Raw genomic sequence first — 21,276 nt, 5'->3', positions numbered from 1 at the left:
CTCAGTGACCGACCGTCAATCACGTCACTTACAGCTCATGTGTCCAGGACCTGACGATGATGAATTTCACTGGGCTCCTGCAGAGGTCAGAGAGGGCCGAGGATTTCTTAATGCCCCTTTAAGCAAAGTGAGCGTCACTGCTATTTTTGGAGTCGCCTGGTTCGCCTGCAGGCGAGTCCGACCGGCGTCCACGCTGTGATGTGTGGCCTCAGGGGTCGCGCTCTCACGCGTTTACCTTCAGCTGGACATGAGACCATTTGACATGCAACGAGCAGACAGCTCATGAATCACAGGCGATGAGGAACCATTAAGGGCTGATGGGATGAAACCGGGGACGTTACTGCAGAGCTGTGAACCCCCGGGCCAAGCTCGTTAATGACGTTCCTTCAATATGTGTTTATATATGGATGCTCTATAAATCTGAAGAATAATGCCCTGACAAGACGAGTCAACAGTACCCATCTCGGCCTCAAACTGCCTGTAAATTGTCATTAATTGTTGTTTCGGTGTCAAGGAGAACAAATCAGTGTGTAGTCAGCTTGGACACAACGATATTAAAATGTCACACCTCGAAGTAAAAGTGACCTTTTCACCGTAATTGAGTCGCCTCTCAAGCTGCCGATCCTGCCTGCTCGTTTTTCTGAAGTTCTTGTTCAAACATGAGACTCCAGCTGTCACAATAATGAGCTGTTTATAATCTGTTTGTCTTCAGCTAACGGATGCCGCAGCAGTACAAAGACCGGCCAGCCCGCAGAGACCCTGAGGCCTGATGTTGCTCTGAGGAAACCCGCCAACAAACAGGTACCCAAAGACGCTGATTAGCAGGATGAAATGTCCCTCAAAGAGCTTCAGACTGTCGTACGAATGAACGATGACGCTGTGGTTGAGGTTTGAGTACAAAAAGAGAAAGACAGGATGCAATAAGTGTTTCTTTAAGCTTTGTCATCATGGTTACAGCAACAGCCACCTGGTTTAGGTGCGTAACAGGAATCGAACATCACCCTCCAGATGTTTTTTTGACCCATCTGTGCTCCTCAGACCTCCTTCTGACATTTCCTCTTTTGCTCATAATTCCCACAGCCACTAGAGGGCGCTGTCGCTCGAACGTAAACACGTCGGGATTTGCTGAAACGAGTGACACTGTCGTATTTATTGTCTCGTACTTGTGTTGTTGGACGATCGGGCATCATGCTGATAAAATTAATCAGCAACATCTCCGATCATCTACTAATCATTTAAGTCATTTATCAAGAAAAAAATGCAACGTTCCTGATTTTCAGCTTCTCTGAAATGTTGTCAGACCAAACTAACAACCTAAAGGGCATGGAGTCAGTTTTCATTATATTCAATAAACAGTAGTTTGACAGAGTAATTGGCAGATTTTGGTCCTCCGCCGTCACGTCCTGTCCTGAGTGGTCTCGCTCGGTGCTTCCTCCTCTTCAGCTCGCAGAGTTTCAGTATTTCCGTGATGTGAATCTGCCGCTCTGTCCAGCGAAGGCAGGCCTGCTCCCGCAGATCTGATGAACCCGGGCCAAGTTCCTCTCCATGCCAGCCCACGTGACTAATTACGAGTCAGATGAGGGCATACGGTGTCATGATCACACAGGAGAGTGTAGATGGACAGACAGTTGGGCCATATGGGCGGCTGAGATCTGGACCCCACTTGTCAGAGTTTGTCAGCTTTGGAAAGGAGGCCAGCCAAGACGGTCAAAGCTCACACCGGGAGCACTGGAAGCGCCGGGGGCCACGGATCTCGAAACCCGGACTGGGACTGCGTTGGCCGGAGCTGCCCGCCGCCATGTTCTGTGCAGCGAAGGTGAGAACGTGGCCGCCGTGCTGCTTCGTGGGGTTTGTTCTGGCTGTGGTGGTGTTGGACCAGGTGGATGTTGTGAGAGGGTGTGAGGGGCCCCTTGAGGGCAGCATCCATCTCCTCGCAGCTTCAACCTTAAAACTCGTGTGACAGCAGCTTAACCGGAGGCTAGACTTCGTCACGCTCCCACAGCCGCCACCGACTCCCCTGCAACCCCACTCCTCCCCCTCCTCACCCCTAACGCTATACCTCCCCGCCGCCCCCCCACCCCCTCCCCCCGTGCAGCGCGACTCCTCTCCACTCGCTCCGTAGCTTGTGAGACTGAAGGCAGCCTCGGCGCGTGGAGGGAAAGGCAGAGAGAGAGGAGAGAGTGAGGCTTTCCCAGAATAGAGAAGCAGGAGGAGGTGAGAGGGATGATGATGGAAGCCAGCTTTGACACTGAGGAGAGTTTTGACGATCCCTCCTGTCTCGCCCCGCAGCCCCCCGGCTCGGTGTCGCCGGCCAAGAGGCAGATCAAGGAGGTCAAGGAGACCAAGATCACCGTGAGTACCCACGAGCTCCAACTTCACCCTCCTCATCCTCTCCTCTCCATCCTCTGAGTGTGTCTGTGGCAGAAAATAAGTTCACGTCTCTTTTCTTTATCATCTGTTGACATCGTCTTCGAGCCCGCTGCTCGAACCATAATGCATTGTGGGTTGTTGGTGGAGCAACACGGGCTTCCCTGCATACTGGAAACCACAGTAGTCTGAATGAAGGAGCCGTCCAGGAGACTTGCGCTCATTTTCATCTCGCTGACTGATGATCCATACTATTGATCCTCTGCCTGTCAGTGATGAATTAATGCTCTCCAGGTGCCAAAACGTGGCTCTTCACATTGCAGTTGTCACCACGCTGAAATGTTATTGAAGTGAGTGAAAAGTACGGAGCCGATCCGGCGCCTGGTATTTTTAGGACCGCGTTGCTTCAGTCTGACAGATAAAGATCTTGATCTCTGAGTGTTTTTGTCACCGGGTTGCTGCTCGACGTGATTCCCCATCCCGGCTTTTCTACCTCAAAGGGCTCCACGTCTAATCTGCGGGGCATTGCAGGTCGCGGTTTGTCATCCAGCAGCTTTTGGGAAGTGAACACTTTGTGCGCCAGACTGCGAGGAACTCCCCCTTTGCTCATAGTAGAGCTCCAAGTCTGCATCAACCTGCGATGAGGCTTGTTACAGGACGCAGAGGAGGAATTAATGTGAGATATTGTGTAAAGTATCTTTGTCTTGAGATGCCCAGACTGTAGCTGCGGTTATATAACCTCTCTCACGATGATCACTGTGGGGGGAAGCGGGGGGCTGGCGATGAGGGCGAACGTGTGGCGTTGATGGTGAGGAGAAGACAGACAGACAGAGGTGGTTTTGTGCCTCTCGGGGGCTGATTTTGCGCTCGGTGGGCTCGCTGACCTGCTGCAGCCGCGGGAGCCGTCAGTCCGCCCATTGTGAAAAACCCCCCCAGACCTGCAAGAGATGCAGCAGGTCCAGTTTCCATGGTGACAAAAGCAATAGCATTGATTAATGGGTGTTCAGATGGAAAACACTGGTACAGGAGGAGGAGGGGGAAGCCATTCAGATGTTCACTGAGGGCAAACTGTGGAGGAAAAAAAGGTTATTTTGCTCCTCGTCCCTCTTTGCAGGCCTGTTCAAAGGCTGTCAGCGCTCGTGGATGCGCCGTCACACTGTGATTTGGCTTCACGGGTGAATTCTCATGAAGAGCTGAGGCATGAGAGCAGCTTTATTTTGGTATTCCAGCACAGTTTTATGTCTTAATTAGTTCCCCAGAAACAGGATCACAGAGGAGCGTTGATTTCTGGAAAACCAGCATCAGTGAGTGAACAGACTCAGGTGTGTGATCGAGCTGTGGCAGCGGCCGGGTGACGTCAGTCCACAAAGGTGCCTTTTTGTTCGCCGAGGCGCACCTCACGTTACACAACCCTCTACAGTTGTCATGGAGACGCATGCATCCATGGCTGCTGGCGTAATGGCGGCTCGCAGGACGGCGAGGCTTCACACATCAGACAGGAGAAGCAGCAGCAGCAGCGTAACCTTGTTCTCACCTTCAGCCGTTTGTGTCAGCCCTGCGCGTCTTTCGGGTTATTAAACATCCTTTCAGGTGCGGTCTGACTTGTTGCTACGCCGCGTGCGCTCAGCGGCTCGTTAAGAGTCTCACCTGGCCTCGTTGGCGGGACTCGGCTGGGGCATTCTGATTGGTCGCTGAGGAAAAGAAGAAAGGAACAGAGGGAAGAAAAGGCAATAAAGAGCGGGAAGAGAGAAGTCTGAGCTTGTTTTGTTATGGGAAAGTGTGTGCGTGTGTGTGTGTGTGTGTGTGTGTGTGTGTGTGTGTGTGTGTGTGTGTGTGTGTGGTGGGGGGGGTCTTTTACAGCAAAAGTAATTTGTCGCTTAGCAACAGCAGCAGAGCATCCCACAGTCTCATTCGCTGAGATTTTCTGCTCAGAAATGGACGTGAGGAGAGGAGAGGAAGTGCCTGCGTTTCAGCCGTTTGTTCCACTGCCAGACGTTATTTCCACGTCTCCCGTGGGCCATTTCTTCTTCAGCTGTGTCATGATTTCTCTTTCTTTTCCCCGTATTCAGCAAAGCAAAATAAATAAATAAATGAGTAAAAAACATTACAATGTGTAATGAAAGAACCGCTGCCTGCAGCCTGGAAACACAACTCTCATGAGACTGAATGTTTATGAATGCTGAGTGAGGACAAAATGTCCCAGCTCACCCGACAAATCGGTGCTGCTTACAGCTTTGTTTTGTGCTGAGCTGAAGCATTGAAGGCAGCACCTCAAGTCCAACAGCTGGATGTCAGACGTCCTCAGAAGGATTTACTACACACTGTGTCACAAAAGTAATGTGTATTAATATTTAAGTCCCTCACCGAGCAGCCGCAGAGGAGAGTAAGTCATCCAGACAGCTTTCCTTTAGATAAATGGTCTCATTTTCTGCTGGATGTGAGAGGCAGATAAACAACAGTCATGATAGATGTGGAGCCAGTCTAATGGAAAATCTGGTGCCCATGACAATCAGCATGATTTGTGAGGCAGAAAATGAACACAGTGACTGGTCGGCACACATCAAACCGCCGTTCCTTTACATTAAAAAAGCTTCACTGTCACTTAACGTGCGCCTTGTTTATTTATTCACGTCGCTTCAGCTCGCCGTCCATCCTGTCGGTGCACCCGTTTGGCGAGAAGCCACATTAGCATTTCCTCTGGATTTCAGTGGTTATATAACAGAGAAGCAGTGTTACTCATCTGCTTTTGAAGTTGTTTATTGGAGGCCGTTCGGATCAAGTGCTGCGGTGGCAGAGCAGAGAGCGAGGAGGTCAGCGTGCAGCGCTCAATGGGAGGTTTTATGCAAAGCTACACACCTCCCATCGTGAATCACACGGCGAGGCTGCAGCACAGACGCTTCACATTTAAGTGATATTTCTAAAAATGAATCAGGTGTGTGTGTGTGTGTGTGTGTGTGTGTGTGTGTGTGTGTGTGTGTGTGTGTGTGTGTGTGTGTGTGTGTGTGTGTGTGTGTGTGTGCGTGCGCACGCTGCATAACGATCACCAACACTGCAGCTCTGCACAGTGTTTTGTCTCAGCTTTCTGTTCTTCAGACACACAGACAGACAGATTGAGCATGTCCAACGAGTACAACACTGCAAACAACAGAGTGAGTGACTGTTAAACAGAGTAAATGTTAGATATTTGATTGGTCAGCAGTGGTGGAGGAAGCATTCAGATCTGTCCCCTGTGACTGTCCTCTGTCTCTGGTCTCTTTAGATGTGTCTCCTCATTCATGTCAAAGCAGGATTTTATCGTTGGATCATTTGATTGATCGTTTGGTTTGGAAACACTGTGAAAACAGTGAGAAATGTGGTCACAGTGAGCCCAAAGTGACGCCTTCACCATGTTTGTTTGGTCCAAACAACAGTCCGAAGCTCCACATTATGACAAACACATTCAGATCATTGAGCTCATTGAGAGGAAAAACAGCAAATCAAACATCTGAGAAGATCAAAGATCACATGTTTCTACAGGAAAAATCACCACTAACTGATCAATGGACTAACTGCTTCAGCTGTTAAGTTGCAACAAAACATCTTGTTTTATGCAGTAGAAAGCTCAATAGGAGACACAATATTATGTCAGTGTTTGATGTTCTGCCCTCATGAAGAGCACAGAGTGAGAACCGTGGTCGTATCAAGAGAACTGCGGTTCTCCACGGTCCCCCATTCATTCCAGTGAATCCTGGCTCATGTGCAAGACCCCCTCAGGCTTTCATTTCACGTACTGATGTGCATCCTCGTATCCTCGTAAAACTGAAGTGTTTGTTTTTCTCTTGTAACGTAACGTGATGGCCAAAAAGTGTCACATGACATGCAGTTTCAAGCGTGACCACTACACCAAACCTTCATGGCCCGCGCTGGTGAACATGAACGCCCCGCGTGCACTTAACTGACATCACGTCGTTCACGCCATTCGAATGATTTCTGTCCCAGCTTTGTGTGAAAAGGTGAACAGAGCGAAGCAGCCAGCTGGTGAACGCTCGTGTTGTTCTGCAGCCTGTGTGACAGCAGAGCAGCGCTGAGCTCACGCAGCACACACTGTGACTCAGTGTGTTTTTGTGTGTTTGTGGATGAAGCATCCTGCCTGGATGCCCGTGGAGTGTGCAGCGGCGGTGGACATGGCACACAGGCTATCTTGCAGTGCCAGGAGGGAGGGCTCACAGATGGTGAACATTACATAATTGTAGCCCCAGGAGTAATTGAAGACGCTGTGGACCATGGAGTCTGTATTCAGGCTGAGCGCTGGGTGTTTATCTGCAACACCACATATTCTCATAAAGTTCCTTTGTTCAGTTTGAGGGACGCGCTGAAGTATGAGAGGTTCGTCTTTGCTTTGGAGTGGACAGGACTGTCTCTCTCTCTGTTTGTCTCTGTGTCTCTCTCGCCCCCCTGAAGGCCCGTGGGTCACCTTCTGGATGGTCAACATCACCACATTTGTGTGTTTACTCATGCCTGACCTTTTTCCTCTCATCTGCATGCCGTGAAACCCAGACCTGTGTCCTCTTCATCGCTTTTCATGTCTCAGATAGGTCATCCCGCCTCGTCTCTAAACTTCTTCTCCCGTTGCTTCAGATCAACTGTGTGACTTTCCCTCTGCCTGGAGAAGGACCGGAGCAGCAGCTCCTGAAGCCTGACGAATGGAGCTACTGCGATTACTTCTGGGTGAGTACTGCTGAAACACAGGAACTGCAGTACAAGTACAGATGAGACCTGATGGACGAGAGCAGTACACTGTGTATACCGTCTGAAAACCATGTACATCTATATTGTTTTCATAAACGGCTTTGTCATCTACTTTTATTTTGAAAAATACAGTTCTTTGTAGCCGTGCTAGCATCACGTGGGTCAGTCCATCACTTTGGGGATGCATTGCTGTGCAGATGTTTCCCCTCTCTTGCTTTTTTGCTGTTTGCAAATGGATCCGCTCTCCTTCTCATTTGACAAACGATCCAATCATCTTCCAGTAGGTGGATCACAGGTGGACATTATCTGCAAACACGATGCTCCCCAGTGGCTCCTGTAATTTTCAGTTTCCATACATTTCCATCCTAAATTAGATTGGTATTGAAAAGCCCTTCAGCCTGCCTAAGTGACTGCAATCTGATGCCCGCTTCCTCCCCCTCTATGGCTCTTTGGCTCCTTGTTTGCAGCCTGTCGCATCGTGCTTGTGATGTTTTGTTCGTCCTCTGACCTGCTGCTCAGACCTGCTGTGTGAAATAAGTCTGGCACCTCTGGAGACGCACATCAGTCCCGTCACAAGCGAGACAAAGTGCCGCGCACGCCCGGATCCCGCTCAGAAACACACACGTAACACACATCCGCCCATCCGGTGATTGACGCACACACACCAACGCATGTCCTGCTTGACATGCGAGTGTGAGTCACACATTCAGAGCTCGTTCTCACAAACCCCTACACGCTCTCCAAGCTAAACAACGAAGAGGTGTTACCGGACGCTCTGCCGTTTCTGAATGATGTTCTCCTCCTCCGCAGGCCGACAAGAAAGACCCCCAGGGGACCACGTCGGTGGCGGGCTTCGAGGTTCTCCTGCAGAAGCAGCTGAAGGGCAAACAGATGCAGAAAGAGATGGCCGAGTTCATCCATGAGAGGTAACAGTTTTGTTCCTGTTACAACAACAGAACAGAGGCGGCAGTTTGCTGACAGTTTTAATGAATTAATTAACAGGAGTGTCAGACACAGAGTCGATCTGAAGGCAGAAATATTCCCGCTGGAGGAGCCACAAGCTGGTTTCACGAAGCACGATCCTGTAAAATAAAAATGTTGATACAAATACTCACCAGAGCAAATGTGGATTCATCCACCGCTGAAAATAGTCCCAAAAAATGCCCTTTCCTCCCTTTGTAGTAACGACTGTTAATCAGCGTCCAGCTGATTTTAGAAATTACTGAGCCTTTTTTTAAATGAAAGTAGATTTATTTTAAACATTTTTAAAGATGTTTGTCTTCTGTAGAACCACAGACGGCGCAGAGCAGTTTAAAAGTGCTGAGACACAGTTTAAACGCACAGTTGGTTTGGATCTTTTCATCCTTCAGTTATCATGTGTACGTAAGTCTTCATTACGGCAGTTTAACGGTGATAATTACACCAACAGACTACCATAACCTGCAGGTTCTCTTCTGAAATCATCATGATACCAACGCTCTTTAGAAACCTCAGAAGCCATTTGTAATTGAAACTGAAAATGCAGCAAATTGTCAATAAGATGCACCTTTGCAGGTTTGGGATTCAGGACTTGTTGCTATGACAACATTTCCAGTTTTGAAGAAGCATAAAATCCAGACTCATGTCAAAGCGTCAGCATTATAATCAGTTTTCCACGGATGAAGGACTCTTTGAGGACGTGGTGTGCATGAAATCTTTCAAAGGTGGGAAACTGGAGAGGGTTTTTATTGTGCTCCACAAACATGAGCTGATCATAAACAGGTCCAAAACAAGGTCTCCCCAGAGGAAGCTCAGTCTATAAAAGGATCTGTAAGGTGAAGCTTTGTCTCACACAGCGGGCTGCAGTCTGTGCTGGCATCCAGTAATTAACTCTCCTTTAGATCTCAGTGAACGCACATATCGCTGAGCTCCTGCCGACTCTGACACAGGATGTCAAATAACAACATGAATAACGAGGAGCTCGGTTCAACTTTTACATCCGATCTCACGCCTCTCTATATAATTAGCTCCACCTAATTCTACAAAAGCTCCATTCACATCCCGGTCCGAGTCGTGGGACGTTAATGAGGATCCTCGTCTGAAGATACTCACCGTCCTTCAAGAGCATTTCTATTCACCGCTGACCTTTCAGTGCTGTCTCGCTGGGTCGCTCGGTGCTGCAAGTATCAGCAAACATTAAGGCAAAGAATGGATCTCGTGACCTTCTTCAGGTGGCAGATTTACTCAGGTGTGGATGTTGAATGTGAGGCCGGTGGAGGACGTGAATGTCACAGGGGGCACAAACGTGGCTACCTTGGCTGAGCAGCCCTCGGGGCAAACATGAGCGCATCTCATTTCCATCTCTCAAATGCAGATGAGAGCAGTGGCTGTGAAAACGTGCTGTTCTGTAAAATCTCTTTCATTACAATGGGATTGATGAAGAGGAGTCACAGCCATCAGGCCATTTTCAGCCTTTGCAGCGTTGCAGTGGAAGCCTGGGAGCTTCTGCTGCAGTGAAATAATCTGCATTTAAGCATTTTCTCCACTTCACTGAAGCGGTTTCTCTCCTCCCTTGAGCCAGGCAGCTCAGGGTTTCACGTCTTGGTTCTTTGTGTTTCAGGATAAAGATTGAAGAAGAATATGCCAAGAACCTCTCCAAGCTGTCTCTGAGCCCCCTGGCGTTACAGGAGGAAGGGTGAGTGCAGTAAACAGAAGCTCCAAACAGGGAGTGCAAAGCTCCCTCTGCAAAACACTGCATTTAGTGATTAAAAGAAGCAAGCATTTAAAGCAGGCTGACTCCCACGCTGCTGTTTGTCTTTGGTGCACCTATCAAACTCTTACTCTCATCAAAGTGTTTTTCATGTCAGCGGAAAACAGAAATCTCAAAATGAGTAGACAGCAGAAATGAGGCTTGGCCGGGTCGAGTGCGTCACTGTGTGTGAGGTCAATACAGCACCAACAATATACTGGTTTAATTTCACCCAGCACCAGTAACACAGTGTTTGAAAGTCTAAAAGCATAAAGAGTTAACAACCGTCCAGCATGACGCTCCTTAGAGTTCACCTTAGAGGAAAACAGGTTTATTATAACTTTATTATTCTTGATGACATTGACACAAAAGACAATCAGGAAGGTTGTAAACAAGCCAACAGCTTAATCCAGTTTATTTATCAGAGAACATGAAGGCAAACAGTAAATTCAAACCAAACGCTCCATAAACACGTCGCAGTTTACAGCCTTTGTCCTTTTGATAGTAAAATGACTCTAATCTGATAAAACTGTCGGCTCGTTTACAACACGCCTGATTGTCTGACCCCTGAGGAAAGTTCAAGAACTCACCAGGTTACTTGTTATAAAAGTGAAAATACTCAATATGCAAAATGGCACCATTCAGAGTATTTTTCATTGATGTAATTGGATTACTTTTTAATGCAGTCTGAAGTGCAGTGCTTGAGTAAATGTACTTAATTAGTACATTTTCACCAGTGATTATAACCCCTACAAAAACATTGGCTGGGATTATTTACATTTAAAATGTAATGATTAGCATGTCTGGCTAACTAGCTTACTAGCTACAGTATAGTAAGTTAGCGTTACCTTCAAGGCTAAGTGTTAGCCTATCAGAAGGTAAACTAAGTTAGTCCACTTTTGTTGGTTGAATTGAAATGACAGTGAGGATTTCTGTGGGTGTAAACACGTTGAAGAATATTCAGTGATGGTAACGAAGCTGCTTTAGGGTTCAGTTTGTCTGACATCAGTCTTTTCTCAGGACTCTTGGAGAAGCCTGGACTCAGCTGAAGAAGAGTCTTCATGATGAAGCTGAAGTTCACCTGAAGTTCTCCAACAAGGTAACACAGCTGCTGCAGAATCTCACAGAGCTGAACATCAGTCGTTAAAGGATTATTTAACAGGCTGTTTGCAGTCACGTGACATTCAATTCAGACGGAGGGCAGGAAGTGACAACTGGTGGCGCTGATTGTCGCAAATCAAGACAGTTATTTACATTCAGCTGTCTTATGTGAAGGTGTTTGTCGTGTGGCTGTTGTTCTAAATCCATCACCATAAATTTAAAACAATAGCTAATGTTACACCATTTCCACGGTGAATTAAAATTTCTTTTTTCCACGATTGTTGACATTTTCTAGATGATGCAATGACTTGATTCATAGATTTTAATGTGAAAAAATGGCTGAAGCTTTCTGTGGAAGCACTTTCATCCCTGTGTGGATGTCTTTGGTTTGCACCTCCTGCACCTTCAGGTCAAGTGTTTTATGTCTTCAATCAGCTGAAGTAATGGATACTTGATCTGACCACATCCTGAGGTGACGGGGCTTGTTTACCTCAACCTTGTCAGCGCCAACCGGAGAGAAGAATGACCCGTCAACGATCTGATGAGCGGCGATGCAGAAACCGCACACGGGCCCCAGATGCAGCCTTAAATAAGGCAGAAGCTGCCTCGGAGCGTCTCATAGCCCTGTGTTGTCTAATTAATTAGCTACGTGTTCTGACGAGCCCCCACCCAGGGCCATGCAGGCTCTGCCCTGCTCCACCCGTGCTCTGTGCTTCATTATGAGGCGGGTGAGGAGGGTAATGTGTGGACAGACGGGGAATGAGACGTCTTATCGAGGCGGCAGAGGCTCATTTCTTCTCTCAGAGTTTCTAATAAGCCACATTTCATCTGTATCTTCCAGCTTTGACATTTGCATTAGATTAACATTCTGTGTGCAGAGTCAGCATTTCTGACAAGAACTTTATTGAAGTGTCATAAAAAAAACAATCTTTTTCTTATCATTGACCAAATGTTTGGTGGGAGGAACAGAAACAGACTAAAAGTGTTATTGTCTCCCTTTATGGTGATGGATGTGAGTCTGTGGGACAGGAAACAGGCTTTATTAAGCACCGTATTGATCTCAGAGAAAGGCTGAAGCACATGTGACAAAAACAACTATAAATCTTTGTTATATAAAAACTAAACAATATATTTTCCAACCACCATTTACTATAAGTGACTGTGAAGTAGCAGCAGGAGTTTGAGGAGGGATTTTTTTTGTTAACAGGCTGATGAAAAATGAATATTTAGATGATGTTCTGTAGATTTTATTTTCCATTCGGTGTACAAGTGATTCATAACAGTATCATATAGTCCTAACACAACAGAGACGCTACAAAACAAAACAGTATCCAGTGCATGCAGTAGAAACGGCAGTGATGGAGTTAATGTTTACTGCCACTGAGGTAGGACTTATTTTGTAGTCCTTATTTCTTCTCACAAGACAAAAATGAAATTACCAACAGTGGAGTGACTTGTTTCCACAGCTCCACACTGAGGTGGAAAAACCCTTGCTGACGTTCAGGGGCGACAACTTCAAGAAGGACCTGAAAAAGTACGACCATCACATCGCCGACCTCAGGAAGCAGCTGGCGAGCCGCTACGCAGGTGTGGAGAAGGTACTGAGTCTGACGGGCCTGTAGATCATTAAAGGCCACCATACATTATCAATCAATCCTTACTGCTTCCCACCTGCTTCAGTCATTTCATGAATTAATTTGTTTCTTCTGTACGCACACAAATAGAGGCTTAATGTGGAGTTACTGTAGCTACCCCATCTGTTGTCTCCCTGAATATATATTTGTATTTTACACTGATAAATCAGGCACATTTACCGCTGAAATTACAAATTATTTTTGAAACCGTGGGTCTTTAATTTCAGGCAGAGTTAGACGCAAGCAAGCTTCTCATTTCTAGCCAGTGACCCTAAATTTTGTCGAAATTAGCAGCTGTAGCTAGCTAGCTGGTTAAGCTAGCGTTAGCTCTGTGAGTCGGTTTAAATTGTTTTCAGCAGCTTGACTTTCTGTTTTGTGCCTATTGTTGTTGTAACCCTTCCTGTATTGCCTTTATTAGTGCTTTTCTTAAAATCTAAACTTTTATAAACTGAGTATAATTGTATATTTGAAACTAGGCTAAATTTATTAGCTGAAATGTTTCATCTAGTTTGTTGCCGTTTTTCAGCCTGATATCAATCTCAGTTTTTATTATTTTAATACAACAATGTTTGACACACTTTTCATTCACTGTTTACTGTCTATCACTAAAAAAATCTCAGCTATGAAAGTGATTTCTATTCTGCTAACTCACATTTGGTTGCTACTGTTGCCAGTACGCTAGTTAGCCAGAGATGCTAACAATTACAGCTAAGGATAAAGTAAACAAACACACTGTCCTATACATCCCTAATGCTGTTGTTTTTGTGTTTTAGAAAGGCTAAAAAAAGACATCATCCCTGAATCTCTTGATACTGAGTGTTGCTACTAGCTTGGTTAGCTAGGTTTAGCTAATGGTCAGCTGTGTTGCGTGTTGATGGTGCCTGTGATTGAGCGCTTGTTGCCGTCCTGTCATCAACCTCAACATAAGTGTGGTTGTTTATTTCAGACCTGCTTAAATTGTTTGACATGTTTTGCGTGCTTTGCCGTGGTCTTTCACTCCATTACCTTCAAATGCAAAGAAGTCTGACATATTTTTCATTCACTGTTTTCATGAAACACTGAAGTTTGCCAGCTATGAAAATGATTTCCAGCCAAAAACAAACTTTTGGCTCCATTGTTGCTCCTGTGACCTGATCAGTGGGTTGAGAACGAGTCCATCCCACGTTTCCCTTTTGTTGGTGTCTCTTAAAAAGAGATTTTCTTGGCTTATGTATTACTTTTACTGTGTTTACCTTTTTAAGCACTATTACACCATGACCTTGGAAAGGTGCCTCATAAGAATAAGTGGAAAGACTCCGTATGGATTAAGAAAAGATTAAAGGATGAGACCAGGATCAGAGTGCAGATGTCAGAAGCCGACATGAAAAGGCTGTAATGACTCTTGTAGTAGATGTAGGTACACTAAATCTGAGGATTATGTTCAATGACTCATTGTTTCTACGTTCACACATCCTGCTCGATGTGTGTGTGTGTTTGTGACACAGGCCCGTAAAGCCCTGGCAGACCGACAGAAGGATCTGGAGGTGAAGACCCAGCAGCTGGAGATCAAACTCAGCAACAAGACAGAGGAGGACATAAAGAAGGCCCGGCGGAAATCCACACAAGCAGGTCAGAAGTCACAGAGTGTCAGAGCTCAGACAAGAGCCGGTCGCAGCTTGTGTTTCAGGCAGTTTCTCTGAACCCTCTGCAACATCTACTTTGCACAAAGTATGATTGTTGGGATGTCACGAAATTACTGTGACTCTGCAGACGTGTCGGTTGGACCACCACTTTGGTCCAGACTGAAATAAATTCTCTGTAGGAAAATGTCCTGACAGCTATTGGAAGGACTGCTGTGTGATTTGGTGCAGACATTCATGTTCCCCACAGGATGAACTGCAGTAACCTCTTTCATCCTTTAGCTTTTCATTTAGCACCACCAGCCGAGCTAAACTTTCATTTGTCTAATGCTTTGGTTTATGACCAAATTCCTGCAAAACTAATGATAATCCCATCAGCTTCAGCTGTGCTTTGTGTTTAGTGCTAATAAGCAAATGTTAGCACACTCACAAACTAAGAAACATTACCCCTGCTTGATATCAGCTCTGTTATTGTGAGCATGTTAGCGTGCTGATGCTAGCAGTTAGATTAGATTGCTTCTGCGGTCAAAATGTGTATTTGTGCCTTTTATAATTAGAATCATCAAGCGGATGCTCTGTTTAAACTGTAAATTAATTTATGCTACTGGCTTTCTACAGAGCAGAAATCACATTTCACTGCTCTTTTCTTGCATGTAGTGCAAAACTTCAATTTCTAATTAAATGTCCTGCACACTCAGCTGATTCTTGCTTATCAAAATGTGATGGTAATTTGGTTTTGTATTGTTTAATTAGTGTAAACGGTAGAAGCACAAGCACAGCAGAATACAGGGATCCTACCAGACATTCACTGTGTTCACAATGAGATGTTGTGCACAGGCTTCAGCAGAGAGGAGGCTCTGCAGGATCTCCTTCTGTCTCTCTTCACTCAGTAGATTAGTCACAGTCCACAGCACTAATCAATAGCCCTCATAAGGCACATTTAAATGATGTCGGCCTTGTGTCGGTGATCCACTCTGCTACCTTGAGGTCGGGCCAAATGTCGTTCCGGCTCGCTGCCAAAGACAGGGATGCTTTTACCTTCACTGAATGAATTCTGCTGAGCTCCAGTGATGCTCCTGTTCTACAGACACTTATTTATGTTTCAGCATCAGGAGAGCGGAGTGTTTGACCAATAGTCAAAAACAGTTTCCTGAAGTAGAAGTACTCGTTCTGCAGTAAAACATCCTTGTGTGACTGACTCAGAATTGTATTTATGTCCAGTCCTCGAGTAAATAAACGGAGTTGCTCTCCACCACTGTTCACTCTGATGTCATCCTCGAATGAACAATGATTATGTCGTTATCTCATCATCCTAATCTAAATTTAAATTCTTTCTTATTGGACATGTGGAGGCAGAGTTTGGATCACTGACACTGACAGCCAATCAGGGCGGTGGATCATGATTAATGTTTTGTTAATAAAGGTTTGTGTGGAGCTCTGGAATCCCAATTAACTTTGAATAAAACTTAAAGGCCTCTGATGGGAATAAATGTCACCAGCGTGCTTGTCGACGTTCAGTCAAAGCAATTAGAGTGAGAAGTAGTCTGTGATAGAAAACCACAATGAAACCATCACAACAATGATGGATGGTCTGTAAACAACACAAACTCAATGTGAAATGATTTTTATTTATATTAGAAAGTGAAGACAAGAGGCACAAATGTTCACATTAAACTGATTCACCAGTGAATCGGTGAGGGATGATGTCTGAGCGCCCTCTGCTGGTCCTCACGGGCTCTGCTCCATGTGCACTGCAGACGATACAGACATGCAGAGCTGAAGAAGATGATCTGTAAAGTTTAGAAATGTGGATTGGTGCTTCCCTGTGGACTGACCTTTGACCTCTCCTTCATGCTCAGGAGACGACCTGATGCGCTGCGTGGACCTGTACAACCAGACTCAGTCCAAGTGGTTTGAAGAAATGGTCACCACCAGCATGGTAAAACCTGTCCTCACACTCTGCACGGTGTCCTCTTGGACAGCTCAAAAAAGACACTTGACAGTGATTCACAGTGTACCTCAGCTGGTTAAACACAGTGGACTCTCACCTGTTCTGTGTCTCTGAATGATGCTGTGACATTACATACAAGAACTACATACTGTTCATTTATTTGACTATACATGTGTTTCTTTCTATTCTATTTCTTCATGAATAGCTCATATACAGTAACATAAAACATGAAATATTTTGAGTCGGTAAAGCCGATGTCACTGAAACAGCAGGGTTGATCGTATTTCTGTGGTTTGAACTTTTGTCCTCAGGAGCTGGAGAAACTGGAGGTTGAGCGGATCGAGTGGATTCAGCAGCATTTACGCCAGTACACGACTCTGCGGCATGAGACAGACATGTTCAATCAGAGCGTGAGTTTGTGCTCCTTTCTTTGAGTTTTTCTGGTGCTCTAGTTTTCCTCAGAGGCAGAGCTGCAGCGGAGTGAAAACCCAGTTTATATCCGTTTATCTGCCTTTCCTCTGCATGTGCTGCTTTCCTTCTCAGGCTGACAGAAATACAGTAAATATAAACTAAATTCATAGTAGTCTTTACAGAAAGCAGTAAAACTGATGTAGGTTATATGAGATTACAGTAGATTTGATAAGCACAGTTTGATGTATATAAACTCTGTACAGAGTCATTTTAAGTGTTATTATGGAAGACATGAGAATAAAGAAGAAAAAGTTTAGTTCAAAGCAAACGTGAGCAGTTGGGGTTTCAGCCTTGAGTTAAAAATAGTAAACTGTCAAACCAGATCTCAGATCTTTTGAGTGTTTGTCCCAGATATGTGCAGCATGTTCGATAAAAGAAAGTTTTCACCAACAGATGAAGATGGAAAAAAAAAAAAGTTTAGTTTTTATTCACTTTAAGGAATATTTGGCACATTTGATCAAATTACCCTGAGATATTAGCATGGAACTAATAATATTAGATTTATCTTTAAATGTTAATTCAGAGGTTTTCCTGGACTCCAGGCGGGTGAAGATATTGTGAGAGGTGAAAACGTCAGGTGTTAGTAGATAAATAGATGGATTTTGATCTTTAGGAACACTCACAAACGATTTCTTAAAACCAAGCAAAGCATAGCAACATTTATTTTTCATTTGTCTGTGTCTCTGAAAGCCTTATTTCACATCAGACATTGTATATCTTAAACATACATTAGCTTAAAAAATCATAGAGAAAAAAAACGTTCAGAACTTGCCTGAGAATCTTCATGTTTTTACGTTTTCTTCAGAATAACAGTAATCCACAGATGGCTGATGTTAATCCATGAATCCATTGCAAACAGGAACTGCTAACAGCTGATTCGGCATACTTTTCATATGCTCACAAAAACAGTGGTCGTGTTGGAGCACACAGCTTACACAGAGATGCGCACACGGCAGACCAAGCTAATGCGATGAACTGTAGGCACAATGCACATTTTGTGCTACTGTACGTCTCTCTTTTGAATGGAGGAAATGTATTTTTCAACCAGAATGTTTCTGGTTAATCTTAAATTAAAAGGCTTTAAGGCAAAGTGATCTTAAACACTGGTTTAGCCCCTGATAGCTTAGTTTGACAGGCATCTTAAAACTGACACGAAGGGCAGGGGCTAGTCTAAAGGTATGCTAATGGAAACAGCTACCTGTGTTAAATCTTGACAGTGGATGTGAGAAGAAGCTGTAATCTATAACAGTTAATTAATCTTGTGGAGCATCAAACCATCCAACGAGCACTGAATTCTTAAAATTCTTATCGGTCTTTACCGATAAAATGTCCGTAAACGGTCGACTGCGCTAGCTGTCACTATTTTATTGAAGCTAGCTAGCAGGCTTCGCAAGGGGAGACACTTGTAGCCTGGGTTAGACGTAACAAAATGCGCCTTCCAGCTCCTCTAGAGGTAATGAGTTAGCACATTATCACCTGTTCGTTTGATTTAAGTTTGAAAACTATAATTTAATGGTGTGCTACCTGCCAGTCTAGCTGTTTCACCTGTTTCTGGTCTTTGCAGTTAGCTTAGCCCACTGGCTCTTGCCTGTATTTAATGGACACCATGAGCATATTTTAGCATATTATTGTGGCTACCCGGCTAGTTAGCATTCTAGCTAAACTTAGCTCAGAGCAAACAGTCAGAAGGAAACAGCCAGTCTGGCTCTGTCCAAAGGTAAGAAAATCCACCAAACAACATCCACTGCATCTGGTTTAAAGTTTATGAATAAATGTGTAATTTGTTGTTATACACAGTGTTATTCGACAGGCTAGCTGTTCCCTGTCTTTGCATTGCCTGACATGAGAGTGGTACTAATTGTTAAAAGTGTTTTTCCCAAAATGTCAGACTACTCTTTGAAAACCATGAATACTAGATTTTATGCCAAGGCGTTGTTGTGAAATCTTGCTTTGGATCAGTGTGTTCCACCGACACTCATCATGCCTTCTGTGCACTGATCTGCTGAGGTAATAACAATAAACCAGGAGATGCTGATGTCTTATGGGATCATGTTGCTGTTTATGTGTCTGCAGATGGTGGAGCCAGTCGACCAGCTGCTGCAGAACGTGGATCCAGCCAAAGACAGAGAGCTGTGGGTGAAGGAGAACAAAACCAGCGAGGTTCGACCTGTGGATATGGACATATAGAACATCCTGACCTGGGATCAGCCATTCTGTCGTCAGTATTATAGCAAAAACACAGAGTCCCAGAACACTTGTAATAACACTGATCCGGGGACAGTGCATGTTCAGACGACCGAGGTCTGCTCGTCCTCTCTCTGACTGGAATATCCGGAGGAAAGGTTCATACTTAACGCAGCATCAGTGCAAGAAACAGTAATGGATCAAAGTACCAGCATGTTCCTTCTAAATTTAACCCCGTCATAATCGACATTAGCTTACTGAATGCCATTTAACATATTCTGCTGTTTACCTGTTGTAAAGTTGACACTATTAGAAAAATTACATGTGTTTTGACTCGTTTAGTTGGAGCACTTTTCCAGTTTGAGTAAACCAAACAAAAAAAAAATCTGATTATTGATATTACCTTTATTTTAGATACGGATATTGAAGCATATTGAGATCTTAGAATGAATATGATATATTTTCATATTTTGCTGGTTCAGTTTGGTGGAAATGCATGTTTTGAATATCTTGCTTTTACTGTATATGGAGAGCTGCACAGTCTGTGGAACCATGATGGTTGTTTATTGGTGTAGTTACACAAAGTATTCGGCATCTTGTAAGTGACGGAATCAATTTAGGAGCTTTCTCACCAAAAAAATGAGAATTTACGTGTACAGCATTAATATCCAGTAACCTCAATTGTTTAAAACACACACACACACACACACACACACACACATAGACACACAGTGCTTTGGAATGTGAATTTTATTGTGCTCGCCACAAGTCCCAACACGTGGTCAGTCGGATTTAGGCCAGGGTCTATTTTGGATCAGTCTGGAGGAAAAAGGTGGTCCAAGTTACACTGAAACACCCTTTAGTGCCTAACGGTTATATACCTGGAATGTCCTTGACATATTCTACTCTGCATCAGTGTACATTTGTACATACAGGCTAGATGTATTTTGCTGTCAAATGTTTAACAGGTCCCAGATCTTTGGGCTGATGAGGTGTTTGTACTGTAGATTGTCGTTTGTCTTATTTTTGGTAAATGTACAGAGAATATCTTCATGGTGGTGTTTGGTAAAAGAGAGCAACATGCAGCAGAAAGCAACATACTGTACAACAGGTTACGTATTCCAGAAGAGAAGATCAGGTGTGAGGTACGGATTGATCTGGCCTGGATGTTATTGATCGATCCAGTCACGCTAAAGCCAGCAGACTCGTCCCAGTTGCACAAAAACAAACATGTTATCAGAGACTGCATGTACAGTTCGTGTCTGTGTTTACACGTCAGTGTCTGTCTTTGTCTTTACAATTGGTTGTTGTCTACCTGTTCTGGATTTGTTTGAGTTATTATCTTTAAGTGGCCATTTTTGTTTTCAGGCTATCGAAGCACGAAGCCGATCACATAACAAAGATTCCAGATGTAATCTTAATCCAGATGCCAAGCACAAGAAAAGAACTGCTCTGAGAAAACATGGATGCTTTCCTGCCTTATCACCAGAAGTGATAATTTAAAAAGAACATGATGTTATTTTTGCATTAAAAGAAGAAAAGTCGTCTTTCTTTGACCCGTGAATGGATTCAGCACATTCAGACTTTGCTTTAAACCCAAAAGGCGTCGCGCACAGGTTTAAGTAGCATATCTGTTGTGGAGGTTTTATCAGTGTGTGTCAATGTTGTGCACTAAATGTAACGAGTTATTATGTTCCAACTAAATGTTTTTGACGATCGACGGTTTCATGACGTAACGGTTGAGTTTACTGCCCCTTTGTGATTAACATTTTCATAACGTGCTTTCAATCTGATGTTCCCCATGTTTTGAGAATGTTTGATCATAGGTGACCTCTGTCCAGACGGTGTTCTGTGGAATGCAGTGTCCAAAATAAATCTCTCTGAAAATTAAACAGCACAGTCTCTTATTATGTAACTGCACTGGGAGGTTCAGACAGCTGAGACCTTTGACCTTCAGGTCAGTTTACATGCTCATCAGACTCTGCTGGATTCAGTCCAGCACAGATTGGGAGGGAAGGTGAAGCAGGTGGACAGACAGTGATTCGGTTTGTCTTCTGGTCAGGTATTAAACCAAAACAGGCTTTAGGACAAGATGGTAAAAAGCCAACCTCCTGTTCAGCAAAGCAGCTGAAGAACTCAATCGAAGCGTGCAAGCTATCCAGAGGAGCGCACACAGGCAGTCTTCACTGTGCCGAGTCCATCCTAACCAGGCGCTTCAGTAAGGAGGTTGTTTATCTCAATTGACCTTCAGCTCATAATAGGATCGGCTGATACAGGCGGATTGTTAACCTGAGCCTAATTCCCTTCATAAGGAGCTCTCGTCCCGACTTTCTCGCAATCAACCTAATGAATGAAGTGTGAACAAACGTGCTGGTACGACACGAGAGAGTAAACACTGTCTGGAAAAGACAAACAGACGCGGGATGGCAGGAGGGAGGAGTCACAATTAAGTGATGTGAAACGGAAATGAAGAGTGAAGTCAGGATACAGTGA

The 21,276-nt window shown here is 44.6% G+C and overlaps 1 protein-coding gene across 4 annotated transcripts; it reads left to right on the top strand.

Moving 5' to 3' along the window:
* Positions 1-1,579: 1,579 nt before the first annotated feature.
* gas7a (growth arrest-specific 7a) lies at positions 1,580-20,675 on the top strand. Of its 4 annotated transcripts, XM_070982186.1 has the most exons (12): positions 1,580-1,816; positions 2,290-2,352; positions 6,985-7,074; positions 7,906-8,021; positions 9,695-9,769; positions 10,844-10,922; positions 12,391-12,522; positions 14,043-14,166; positions 16,037-16,116; positions 16,440-16,538; positions 18,673-18,817; positions 20,152-20,675. In XM_070982186.1, the coding sequence occupies exons 1-11, from the start codon at positions 1,595-1,597 to the stop codon at positions 18,784-18,786; spliced, it is 1,194 nt and encodes a 397-aa protein (XP_070838287.1). In that variant the 5' UTR covers positions 1,580-1,594; the 3' UTR covers positions 18,787-18,817; positions 20,152-20,675. The 4 variants fall into 4 exon arrangements, with proteins under 4 accessions (XP_070838287.1, XP_070838286.1, XP_070838288.1 ...); XM_070982185.1 differs by having other exon boundaries at positions 18,673-20,675; XM_070982188.1 differs by lacking the exon at positions 1,580-1,816 and having other exon boundaries at positions 1,906-2,352.
* Positions 20,676-21,276: the final 601 nt, after the last annotated feature.

This window comes from Chaetodon trifascialis, chromosome 15, assembly GCF_039877785.1.
Source record: "Chaetodon trifascialis isolate fChaTrf1 chromosome 15, fChaTrf1.hap1, whole genome shotgun sequence".
Classification (NCBI taxonomy): domain Eukaryota; kingdom Metazoa; phylum Chordata; class Actinopteri; order Chaetodontiformes; family Chaetodontidae; genus Chaetodon; species Chaetodon trifascialis.
Note: the sequence above shows the minus strand (reverse complement) of the source record. Positions and strands in the feature narration are given on the sequence as shown.

Bases quoted from the DNA above. Each gene is read 5' to 3' on its own strand.
- gas7a (XM_070982186.1), top strand. From the start codon at position 1,595: ATGATCACACAGGAGAGTGTAGATGGACAGACAGTTGGGCCATATGGG. The intron at 10,923-12,390 runs GTAACACAGCTG...TTGTTTCCACAG, and splicing joins ACCTGAAGTTCTCCAACAAG to CTCCACACTGAGGTGGAAAA. The intron at 12,523-14,042 runs GTACTGAGTCTG...TTTGTGACACAG, and splicing joins GCTACGCAGGTGTGGAGAAG to GCCCGTAAAGCCCTGGCAGA.